The sequence below is a fragment of the Salvelinus sp. IW2-2015 genome, linkage group LG24 (genome assembly GCF_002910315.2).
Source record: "Salvelinus sp. IW2-2015 linkage group LG24, ASM291031v2, whole genome shotgun sequence".
NCBI lineage: Eukaryota > Metazoa > Chordata > Actinopteri > Salmoniformes > Salmonidae > Salvelinus > Salvelinus sp. IW2-2015.
The window spans coordinates 4,158,399-4,170,834 of NC_036864.1; the positions used below are offsets into that span (position 1 = coordinate 4,158,399).

The 12,436-nt window shown below is 43.6% G+C and overlaps 1 protein-coding gene across 8 annotated transcripts in view; it reads right to left on the reverse strand.

Annotated features, from left to right (window-relative positions):
- Nucleotides 1-3,343: 3,343 nt before the first annotated feature.
- The window catches only part of LOC111951268 (non-muscle caldesmon), a 57,773-nt gene continuing 48,680 nt past the window's right edge, over nucleotides 3,344-12,436 (reverse strand). For 5 of the 8 annotated variants that reach the window (XM_070434771.1, XM_023969309.2, XM_070434767.1 and 2 more), the window contains 5 exons: nucleotides 11,274-11,408; nucleotides 10,990-11,082; nucleotides 8,489-8,557; nucleotides 5,242-5,278; nucleotides 3,632-3,830 (listed from right to left, as the gene is read on the reverse strand). In XM_070434771.1, the coding sequence (XP_070290872.1) occupies nucleotides 3,811-3,830; nucleotides 5,242-5,278; nucleotides 8,489-8,557; nucleotides 10,990-11,082; nucleotides 11,274-11,408 (354 nt within the window). In that variant the 3' untranslated portion in view covers nucleotides 3,632-3,810. Of the gene's footprint in view, nucleotides 3,831-5,241; nucleotides 5,279-6,974; nucleotides 7,041-8,488; nucleotides 8,558-10,989; nucleotides 11,083-11,273; nucleotides 11,409-12,436 lie in introns of all 8 variants that reach the window. The other 3 variants (XR_011474021.1, XR_011474022.1, XM_070434770.1) reach the window with 3 other exon arrangements.

The window sequence follows — 12,436 nt, forward strand, 5'->3', positions numbered from 1 at the left end:
TGCACTATAAATGTGTTTACTCTATACTAGAAACAGAAGGTGAACACGTTGCACATGTGCTAAGGAATAGCAGATATCTCCCAGATATGTACGGTCACTTTAATTCAACTCCAACTTATTATTTCAAGCTGATGGCCTTGTCATACCACATTCGGGGCATTTTTACGGACAACCTGAAGGTTATCATTACCTTTACAGACAGGAACAGATTCACGAGGTTACGTGGTTCTATGTTTAAACTAACAAATGTCAGAATGCTATTGTGTGGATGAATCATTTGAGACACAACATCTTTCCGTTTCGAAAGACCAATCGTCAGATCATAAAACTAGTGTCACTCCGTTGATATACAGAGGGGTTATTTTTAACAATAATAAAGCACAGTTCATCAGCAGGTGTTAGGTGCTCTTCCAGACAATGAAGTTGGCTGTGCTTATTGAGCGCCTGCATGCTTGTACTCACACACACACAGTAAATCAATGAATAACATGCCAGTCAAGGCCAGTTTATTTTGGACAACAGGGATTGGCCAGCCATCTAGAGCTTTACATACAGCACCCATCAACTCTACAGTTTTTAGCAACACGCATTACATTCCCAAGATGATCCCATTATGGAACTATCTATCAGAGGAGATGGGAGTCAATCTTAACATTGACCATATTTGCCATGAAGGTAAAACTGAAGCAACCCTAGAGACCTGGATTAGAAAACCATTACCCCTCACCTCACCCATCCCTCCCTCCTTCCATAACCCCTTTTCGGTCCCTGCCTGTGCCCACCCTCTGACCTTACATGCCAGTTCATGTGAAGTGTATTTGGGACACACTCCTATGCATAACATACATTTGGACTGAAGTAGCTAGCCTACAGTGTATTTCTTGAACAGACTTTCAATTCAGTTGAGGACCCAGTGTCCCAGTCCGACCCCCAAATGGATACAACAGAGAACTCTAGCTAAGAGAGATGTGAAGTAGAATATAGACCATCTGTTTAAAGAGCTGTCTCAAAACGTATTTACTGAAATCCACCGAGAATTCACAGGCGATGAGACTTGTTTCCCTGTGGAATTAAATGTGTTTTGCTTTAATGTGTGTGGTCAGTATTGGATCCTGGCTCGATCGCTGGAATAACATGGTCTGACAGTGGCAGGAATGTTGCGGGTGCCGCTTTCAGCATTAAGTCAAAGCCCAAAGCATGCTAACACCCAGTCCCCCCTACAGCGGACTAGCTTAGCGCCCACTGACTGTCTGTCTCTGTCCAGTCTGGGCCATGAGAAGCAAATCAAACAAATGGAAAGAAACAGAATCCATAAACTTTTCTCTCTGGCAGTGCCTGAAATGTATTAGTTCAGCATTTGTGAATGCAAAAAAATATGATATGGTCCCTCTTGCCCAGAGAACACTTATTCCACATCCCCAGTGCCCAGATTGACATGGATTATAAAACAGGAGTCTAGCCTCAGAGCAGGCATTCATTCACACATGCATCCCAGCAAAGTGTCATTGTTACAGTCAAGTCAGGGGTCACAGTCAATAGCCTTACCTCCAAACCCCACGGGAAAGAGAAATGGACCGGTCTTATTCTTTCAGATCCAGAAACAGACAACTTCAAATGAGACTCTAATGCTCACATAATGCAGCCCTGCCACCCATGTGACCACCTCTTATATCTGATTGGTTAGGGCAGTGAAGTCTATTGTTGGAGCTAGAGGAAGCCTAGTATATATCTCAACCATTAAAGCAGGAACAATGGCTTAACCGCGGCTGATCTAATAGAGCTATAGTCATGTAATGTCATACTCACACAGACCGTTAACATTAATTTGGTTCCGAGTTCCAAGATAGGTAGAGGTTAAACTGTCTAAGCAGCCAATGATATAGTGAGTTCAGTGTTAGAAAGAGAAAATAAACTAGACAAACTGGAACAATTTATATCTCTTTATTGCGGTTGTCGAGTCAGCGGTACAAATATTTCAGAACATTGATTCTGTAAGAAACTACCCACTACCATCACAACGTTTGATCTGAAACTGTAGATAGTGTGCATTGCATAGTTAACTCTACACAATAAATGAGGGTGTTTGAAATAAAAGCAAAAATTACCAAAAATATGAAATAACGGCAATGTAAAATAATGTTATATATTTTGGTCAGACTCCATTGCTTGTCGTTCTAAGGAGTCATGGAATGTGATTGTCAAGGTTTACACAGAACAATCTTACAATGCCCCTGCTAACCTTTATTTAATACCTATATTAACAAATGTCATGCAAAATGAATTAATGAAATGTGAAACATATAACCTCAATAATGAAACGGTAAAAAAAAGAGAAAAGAAACAGCTGAAGTCATAATGAGTTGGCAAAGTGTAAGGTACAGTTTATTCGGTGCCTGCATTAACAAGGCCTTGAGACCATTGGATGTAAAGGATTTGTGCTGGAAACACGATCTTACATACCACAATGCAACTTTAAGAAAACTCAAAACAAGCGTCAAGCGCAATTGTTGTCCGGAGTCAAAATCCGTCTTCTGTTGACCGACTCAATCCTCTATCATTGTCAACATCTAAAATGTGCACTTTCCCTTCTTTCAGAGTCCTATAGTTAGTACGTGAGATTTGGGCTTAAATGGCAAGGCGGCATATGGCTTAAAACCGATGCCGTCTCAGGGTACAGACACAGTGTATAAATGTGTATCTGGCCTGCTATATTCAGACAACCTCACTGACAAAGCTGAGGTCCTTAACCTCCTAAATAGAAGCCATTGGAGCACGTACTTGAATAAGCCCGGCGGCGTGCTTAGTGGCGTGGAATGTTGCGGGTCAGAGAGTCTCTAGGATGAGGATGTAACTCTTAAGTACACCTGCTGCATTATGGGTTGTTTGAAAGTTTAACAAAGTGAATTAGAGATTCAAACAGCAGGTACAAAAGCCACAAAAAACAGCCAATGACAAAACACGTAAAAAAAACATAAATAAATTGAAACAAGGATAATAAACGTTATAATAGCCGTCTTAATATACAACTTTCCTTTAGTTGCTTTGCACTGCCTTTCATTGCCTCTTGTCGGTTGGTAGTCGTGTAATTTTAGAGTACAAAAGCCAAACAAATCTTGAGTATAAAGCTGTAATGGAAGATATAATATTCATAACGACATGTACTTCTGTGCTAACATATTAACTCAGACCATTGTTGCACTATTGGTAAGTCAAAAAAAGTGAAATAAGCCAAATCTACGGAGTGCTTATAATCTCTCTCCTGAACTGGTGAACATGAATAAAATAGCTATATGTGAAGCTTTGCTTTAAATATAAATACGAAAGAAGTGAGATGGACGACATGGACAGAGCATTGGTGGTAGATGTCTCTCTTTGGAACACGGATATGATTGTGGAACTGGAAACCTCATATAAAAACATTTCTCTACTATATCAAAAGTACACATGTACTGAAGAGCGCATGGGGAAATACAATCTAATCTCAATTATTTCTTTTTTCTCCTGCAAGTTTTTGCTTATAACATATAAAACAAATCACCATATCATAAAACATCCAAATTTCACAGCATATTCTTTTGTTTGTTGCGAAAGTAAATCATAGTAAATCGTTGTGCAAAGGCACTACACTGTAGTTACGAGATGGTGGCTATTCGTTTCAGTACAGTGCTTATTAAATAGAATCTCCTGTTTCTCTTCATTCCTTGGGGTCCCGCAGGGTGGTGGTCATATTCTTTTGGTATAATACACATAGAAAAGGAAGAGTCTCGGATTGTCTTGGTCCCCACCAGCCTTCAGAAGAAGCTCTTCGTATCATTCGTGTCCCATACCTGCTGAGGGACAGAGACAAGTCTATCAGAGCTACAGTGAAAATCTAAAAGTGAATACTCTAACCTATTTCAGATGGGTTACATTTAAGTCATTTAGCAGACGCTCTTATCCAGAGCGACTTACAAATTGGTTAGACCCACACATCCATCCACCTACCCACACATACTTTTTGTATAAAAAAGTATTTATTATTTAACCTTTATTTAACTACTGTATCTATTAGAAAGAGGTGTAGGATGTCTCGTCTAAGGACAAAACCATTATGCCTTTACCCACAGTCAGTCAAATGTAGCTAGCTAAAGAGACCTCTGTCTTGTTAGTAATCTTGATCTGGTGTTAAGTCTGCAGTGTGACTAGAGCCCGCAGGAAAAACAGTCAAGCAGGCCTTTCTGCATGAGACTGGGGTTGTTGCATGCTGTTCGATGTGGTGTCAGATGCCTCTGAGGTCCCTGCCTGCCTACCTGTCTTCACTCCCATTTATATAACTGACGCCTGCCATGTTGTCATTTGCCCTTCTCTCAGCGACAACAAAGAGGGGGAGTGAATACAAGGTGTGTGTGTCGAGAAACGTCGGATGTGTGTAGGCATTTCAAGCGTCTCGCTCTACTTTAACACATTCAGCATTAAAGTAGAGAGACACAGGTTATCTGGGGCCGAGATTTTCAGAATGCACTAAATATGGAGCCACACCTCGCCTGAACTGTGAAGTGAGCTTGTTACATTAAGTTTGCCTCTCCTCTGCTAGCCCCTGACTAAATGAGGTGTATGGCGTGATAATCTTCCACCACCCGAGCTAGTAGTGTGTCAACCCAACAGCTGTTAATTTGTTCACAGCCTGGAAGGCCCGACCCCAACAATAGAATCCAGGTCGGGTTAAGGAGGGGTGATGCAGGGGGTTGAGGAMGGGGGGGGGGGGGGMGGACAAACGACACATTTCACAGACACGTCCGACATCCCTGGAGGCCAGTTCTCTCTACTGGGACAAAAGAGTCGTGGTGGGCAGGCCACTTTGGAAATAGAACACAATGCGAAAGTGGCATCTGAAAACGCCATTGCCAGAGCCAAACAGCAAACAGAGATGATTTACAGCTGGCACCAGGTCCCAGGGGCGATGGTGTTATAGGGAAGGAGTTATGGGAGCTGGGGAAGGAAGGGAGGGAGTGCTGCTGGGCCACATGGTCGTCCGTAAATTACAACAGGCTCCTTTCCCTGTCCTTTTTCAGATGGAGCAGTCCCCTTTAACCTCACTGACTCTGGGTGTGTGTTGTCAGTAGAGCAGACTTATGACTATTGTAGATACAAAGAAATGCATAGGCCCAAACAAGATGGGCACAGATACACACACAGTATGTCAACTTTGACCTCCGCCTAAGGCTTAAAACTATGTTGGTTATGGTAACAGAATGGACTCACCATTGGCAACAGATTTATTCTCCCCTCTACCAGTCACCTGAGAGAAGATAGATGGAGAGAAAAGTCAGAGAGAAAGTCATCCGAGGTAGCAGTCACTTCAACAGTCCATTTAGTCAATGCTGCCATATCCTGAGAGATGCTGTGTGCACTGGAATCTTTCAAATCTCAGGCTGTGGTTCGACCAAATTGATCTCTTTCAAAATTGATCTACATTAATAAGGAAGGGTTGATGTTAATTTGAGTATGATTTCCATTCTTTTTAGGGACTTCATTTAAGAGGTTTGAGAGAGTGCATATTTTTTTTATTTTATTGTATTTATTTAACTAGGCAAGTCAGCTAAGAACAAATTCTTATTTACAATGACAGCCTAGGAACAGTGGGTTAACTGCCTTGTTCAGGGGCAGAACGACAGATTTTTACCTTGTCAGCTCGGTGATTCGATCTTGCAACCTTTCAGTTACTAGTCCAATGCCCTAACCACTAGGCTACCTGCCTGAACCAAGAAGATTATTCCAGCCAATCAGGGGATTTGGGAAACAACATGAACAGGGTTCACATCCTGCATCTACAAAAAACACACAACCACACTAAGCCTATCCAGTAAAGCCTGGTCGTGGCGGTTAGTGGATGACATCTCCCACAGTTCCCTGCGGTAACACTGTCCTGTCTGTGTCGCAAATGGCATCCTATTCCCTACATTGTGCACTACTTTTGACCAGAGCCATTCCGGATGCAAACACTAATACCCCGCCCGCTTCCATGAACTCATCTCAAGCCCATCAGGCCCCTACGTCCCCTATCCCCTCATACAGCTCTCCTGACATCACCACAATGTGTGGTTAGTTAATAACACAGCTCATAACCGCCAGCCCCCTACCATCCCCAGCTCCACGCCTGGTTTACGTCAGCACTAACCAGCAGTCTAGTGCCCCTCCAGCTCTATGTGGCTCGCCACAGGATTGGACTGCACTGCTGGCAGGTTGCTATACTCTGTCTGTGTGTTCAGCTATCGGGAGACTGCAGAGCAAGGCCTATTTCACAAGCCTCTCCGCTCCAGGGGCCAAATTTAGAGCCATTCCATAAATAAATATCATTATTGTGTCTTTTATCGGTGAAATATCATCCTCGTAAATAACAGAGGCCACATGGTGGGGTTGTGGCCAACACTGTGGTCATTGGAGCGCCATGGGGTCCTGTATTATGAGGGTCACAGTAGAGGTTGGAGATAGCTGTCCTTACAATTGCCTGTTCAGAATGTGGTTAAAAGGACCCACACATACAGTAGCAAGGATTGGTTCTGCTAGCAAGGCCAAGTGTATGTATTATGTGTAAAATGAAGTGTACTTCTACAACAACATGAATTTGAAATATAGAGCAAAGTAGAAAGGACTATACAGGAAGCATGGGTGCTGCTGTGTCAAGAGGGGCATAGAAATGAGAGTCAGGAAAAAAATATAGAACAGCCATTTTGTGAAAGGCACTTGAGGCTCTAATTACCCATAGAATAGCAATAGCACAATACATGGCCCTTAACAGTGACTTCTATTTACAGTGCAGCTGGTTTCAGATCTGTTTGTGCTGCCTTGCCAACTCCTATGGTCATTGCTACAAACAGATCTGGGACCAGGCCATTTTTACCAATAAAAGAGAAGAAGACCTGACATCGTAGTAGACAGGTCAGTCCAGTGATAATATCAGTGCAGTGAAGTTGACATCTTTAAAACATCTTTACCTCTCCAGGGTTTCCAGACTAGTTAACGGTGAAGTCAACTAGCTAAGAGAGCTCTTCTTCAGAGCTCTTCAAACAAAAACAAGACAAAGCAACAAGCCGTTGTTATCCCCCTAGCTGGKAAATGTACATCATATGATATTATTAACTAACAGATGAATACTACAGGGCCTCAAAACATTCCCCAGGTATACTTTTACGTGTACTGTTGTTGTGTGACATCATGTGAATGTACTGTAGAGTATACTGTATATGTGTCCCAATTGGCACCTTACACCCTATGTAGTGCACTACTTTAGACCAAGGCCCATAGGGCTGTAGTAAAATAAAGAATATGCTCTGTGTAGGGAGTAGGGTGCCATTTGGGACACAGTTGTGTGAGAAAGTATGATGGTACAAATTCCAGTAATTTTTGGGATCTTTGCTAAGTTTTTGCATATCTGTAACGATACTGAACAAAAATATAAAACGCAACAAGCAAGAATTTCAAAGATTTTACTGAGTTACACTGCATATGAGGAAATCAGTCAATTTAAATAAATACTTTTAAATAATAGTTTAAAAGGGCCTCAGGATCTCATCACGGTATTTCTGTGCATTCAAATTGCCATCGATAAAATGTAATTGTGTTAGTCGTCCGTAGCTTAAGCCTGCCCTCACCATAACCCCACCGCCCCCATGGGGCACTCTGTTCACAACGTTGACATCAGCAAACCGCTCACCCACACAATGCCATACACGTGGTCTGCGGTTGTGAGGCCAGTTGGACATAATGCCAAATTCTCTAAAATGACATTGGAGGCGGCTTATGGTAGAGAAATGAACATTCAATTATCTGGTAACAGCTCTGGTGGGCATTCCTGCAGTCAGCATGCCAAATGTATGCTCCCTCAAAACTTGAGACATCTGTGGCAATGTGTTGTGTGACAAAACATTTTAGAGTGGCCTTTTATTGTCCCCAGCACAAGGGGCACCTGTGTAAATGATAATGCGGTTTAATTAGCTTCTTGATATGCCACATCTGTCAAGTGGATGGATTACCTTGGCAAAGGAGAAACGCTCGCTAGCAGCGATGTAAACAAATTTGGGAGATAACATTTGAGAGAAATACGCTTTTTGTTGCTATGGAACATTTCTGGGATGTTTTATTTCAGCTCATGAAACATGGGACCGACACTTTACATGTTGCGTTAATATTTTTGTCCAGTGTACATTCTTCATGGCAATAGCCATGGTCTAAACTCAGGTATGTGTGTTTATGTATGTGTGTTTATGTATGCATGTGTGTGTGTGAGTGTACAAAAGGGTTCTTCGGCTGTCCCCATAGAAAAACCCTTTCCAAACCCCCAAAAGGTTCTATCTGGAACCAAACAGGTTCTACCTGGAATTAAAAAGGGTTCTTCAAATGGTTCTCCTATGGGAACAGCTGAAGAACCCTTTTAGGTTCTAGATAGCACCTTTTTTTCTAAGAGTGTTTGTGTGTGTGTACTATGAAGAGTTCAGGTGGGCCAGGTTACCTTGGCTGGGGAGGATCCCTTGTTTTCCCACAGACTTCTCTTGTTAGTCACATCTCCTGGCTTCAGATCCTGCGGAGAGAGACGGGAGGGGTGGAAAAAGGGAGGGGAGGTACATCAGTGTCTGTAGTCCTCTTCAACTCATATTCAAGACACACAATTCCAACAATGGCTGCAGTATTTGAGTTGAGGAAACAGAAATACGTCAACAGTTGGGTTGTATTACTTTACAATACCTGAGGTGCTGAGAAAAGGGATGAGAGGAGGCAGAAAGAGAAGTCCAGCAGGAGGAAGAAAGGAAGACTGAGAGAAGGACTACCAGGCAGAGAGGTGCTGAGCTTGGAGAGGAAATGAGAAACAGTCAGATTGAAGAATGGAAGAAGCTTCTAAAAGGAAAGAAGACAGAAGAAAGACAGTCACAGTAAATATGATTTCAGAAATGCAATTCTGTTATGCTCCGTTTAACCACAAGAGGGAGACACGTAGATGTTGCAGTCATTTCAAGGCATCATTTGTCAGCAGGCAGAGAGGCAGACCAGAGCAAACATTCCCAGAGAGCAAGTCAGTCACCCATATCAGAATTGATATCGGAGAGCGATCATGATTCATCAATCAAGTCTTTTACGTAAATTATTTAAGTGACAGTCACTTTTAACGTCCGTGCAAAACTACAGGGGTTCATAGTGGTTTAAAAAGCTACACATCAAAGGTCGGCAGCAGGTATCACGTTACCGACCGGATAACCAGCCACACCACACCGCTCACAACGGCCTGACCTTCTGCACGACTTCTTCTCAACGCCACGTCACCACGGCAACGGCCCTCTAGCGGCCACATGGTGTATCACTACGCCGCCATGACCTATGACTCCTACAGTGGTTATGGCAGTGGCTACTGTATGTACGTTTGCATTCATATCTAGTGCTGCCCTCGCACTGTGCACCTATTCGAAAACAGGTCTGGGTGCAGTCTGAGCATCTTAAAATAAGCACGGTCTGAAGTTGAAATGTAGTCCAGGAGTGGACTACAGCGATAAAGGGACTGGAGTGCATTCAAAATGGCACCCCTTGTTCCATGCACTATTTTTGATCAGAGCCTTATGGAGTACTCTATACGAGCTTTTCCATTGAGACTTATACCCCCACACCAGCGGGACACTAGTGGTTTATGTTAATGTCAGCTCTGGCGTTATCATCAGTGTGACACTACATTTAAGTCCTTTAGCAGACACTCTTATCCAGAGCGACTTACAGAAGCAATTAGGGTTAAGTTCCTTGTTCAAGGGAACATCAACAGATTTTTCACCTAGTCAGCTCAGGGATTCAGACCAGTGGCATTTTGGTTACTGGCCCGACACTCTTGACCACTAGGCTACCTGCCGCCTAAAGACTTGTGGCGAGCAGAATCAACGACCTTTGCATCATTCAAGACTGTTGCTTTGTGAGAAGGTGTTAAAGTTCACGGTTAAGAATTGGTATGTAACTGTCAGCTGAAAAGTACCCAGGGTATTGGCTCCTAATTAAAGCAGGTCCACCATATCCATGCCTCAGTGAGACACGGGTACCGGGCCCGCGTAGATGGAAACAGAAAAGCCTGAGCCTTTTGGGTAAAATAATGGGATAAATGCGGAATATGGGCCCTGGTCAAAAGTAGTGCACTACGTAGGGAATAGGGTGCCATTTGAGATGAAGCACTGGTATGTTGGAATGCCTCCATGCAGCCCAGCATGGGAAGCAGCCTGTCTGATTAAATCCCTAAGTCCTTCTGATAACCTGCATGTGATCCATGGTAGGAACCATGCCACATTTCATATTAAAACTAATACATACTCCGACAATATGTGATATGTGCTTTTACAACACAAATAAATGACTGCTGTTAAGTGCTATGTGTTTTTCCCTTCATGACTTCATGGTTATAACTCAACAGCTCATCCACTTTGCTATGATTTATATTTCAAATTCCCTAGGTGACGCTAGACTATTTTCTCCCAACACGGCACATCGTCCTACTACCGCCTACTACCATTATTTGCAGGCAATTATTAATACATGTACAAAAAACACATGGTAGCTAACAGCGCTTGTCAAAACTATTAGTAAATACTGTATACACTGAGTGTACAAAACATTAAGGACACCTTCCTAATATTGAGTTGCACCCCCCCTTTTTTGCCCTCAGAACAGCCTCAACTCTTCGGGGCATTGACTCTACAAGGTGTCGAAAGCGTTCCACATGGATACTGGCCCATGTCGACTCCAACGCTTCCCACAGTTGTGTCAAATGAGCTTAAGTCTCTGGTCTGATGAATACTCACTTATACTACAGCTAAAGTGCAGGAGCAACACCGAGATGGGGCCTCACATATAGTATGTTCCCTAATGAGTGTCTGTTCGCTGTCTCCCTTGACAAAGACGTCGTTCATCTCAATAAAGGATTAGATAAAGAAGTGCAAAGAGGACAAAAGCACTGGACAGTAAGTGGTTGTCGTGGAGACGACCTACCGCGGGCCTTCCCCCCGGCGTTTTGCTCTCGGGGGTTTTATTCAGCCAGTCGTTGATGCGGCCCGCCACACCTATCTTCATCCCAGCTGCTTCCTGTGTGGAGAGGGGAAACAGAAAAAAAAAGACACGGACAAAGTTCAACTCCAGCAGAACGCCCTGGGCAGCTCGTCATCGAGGATGAACAGGAAGTGGCAGTGAAACGACCCCCTCCCCTTTGCTCCCTACTTCCTCCCAAACCGCTCCCAAATGGAGTTCCAGATTCCCGGTTGTTTCCCGGTCCCCACCTTGTACGTGCCCCCGCCACCCCCGGGTGAGTTGAACACGTTGCCTTTCTCCCACATGGTCTTAATGTTACGTATCCCATCTGTCACCATTGGCAGGTCCACGGCACCGGAGCGTGGGGACCGCATATCCTTGTTCTGTATAGGGAGAAGGGAATGAGGGACGATGTTAGTGTTGGATTCAGAGTGGGGAATGATCGGTGTTGGCAAAGGAGAGAAGAGAAATGTCTTGTGTTTTTATATCTGGATTTCTTTTTGTGACTTGTTTAAAATGGCCGTGAGGAAGAAGCCATACAAATCAAATCAAATTGTATACTTACAAGCCCTTAACCAACAATGCCGTTTTAAGAAAAATAAGTGTTAAGTAAAAAATAGGAAATAAAAGATACAAATAATTAAAGAGCAGCAGTAAAATAACAGTAGCAAGGCTGTATACAGGGGGTACCGGTACAGAATCAATCAATGTGAGGGGGCGAAGGTTAGTCGAGGTAATAGAGGTAAAAATAAACAGAGAGTAGCAGCAGAGTAAAAGAGTGGGGGGCAGAGAGAGATCTTTTCCTAGCCCCAGCGAGACACAAATGTGACTGACTGTTCTGTTTCTCCACCAGCACTCAGCTGCAAAGGCTTACTTAGTCACCAGCCAGGACAAAGCAGAGTAGAGCAGAGCAGCCAGGCAGCTCAGGCCTTTTTCAGCCCTGCGCTGTGGGGAACCTCGCTCAGACTCCTGGTTTTATGATATACGACAACAGGCGCTAAGAGGGGGGGGGGGACGCGTTCCCTTAAAAGAAAAAAAAACAGCCCCTCATCCCTGGCTCCCTTCTAAAAAAAACAATTATACAAAAAGGGACCCTGCTTGGCTCTAGCTCGGCTCTCTGCTCCGAAATGTGGCTTTCCTAATAAATACTTCCCCTCGACAGGAAATACCCATTCTCAGGCTGAGCATGCACATTTTTAAAAGAGCTTTCCTGCATCCTCGAGTCTGACGTCTTGAAGGGAGCCGGCTCGCTTTACTCTATTAAGCGAACTGTGTCGATCCCCATCGTGCAGCTTCCTGGAACGTCTAATGTCACTACTCTGGTAATAGTGCAAGAGGACCGGAGAGTGGTCCTCCTGTCTCCGTTGACACTCGGAACTTACAGGAAACTGTCGCCACAGCTTACGGTAAT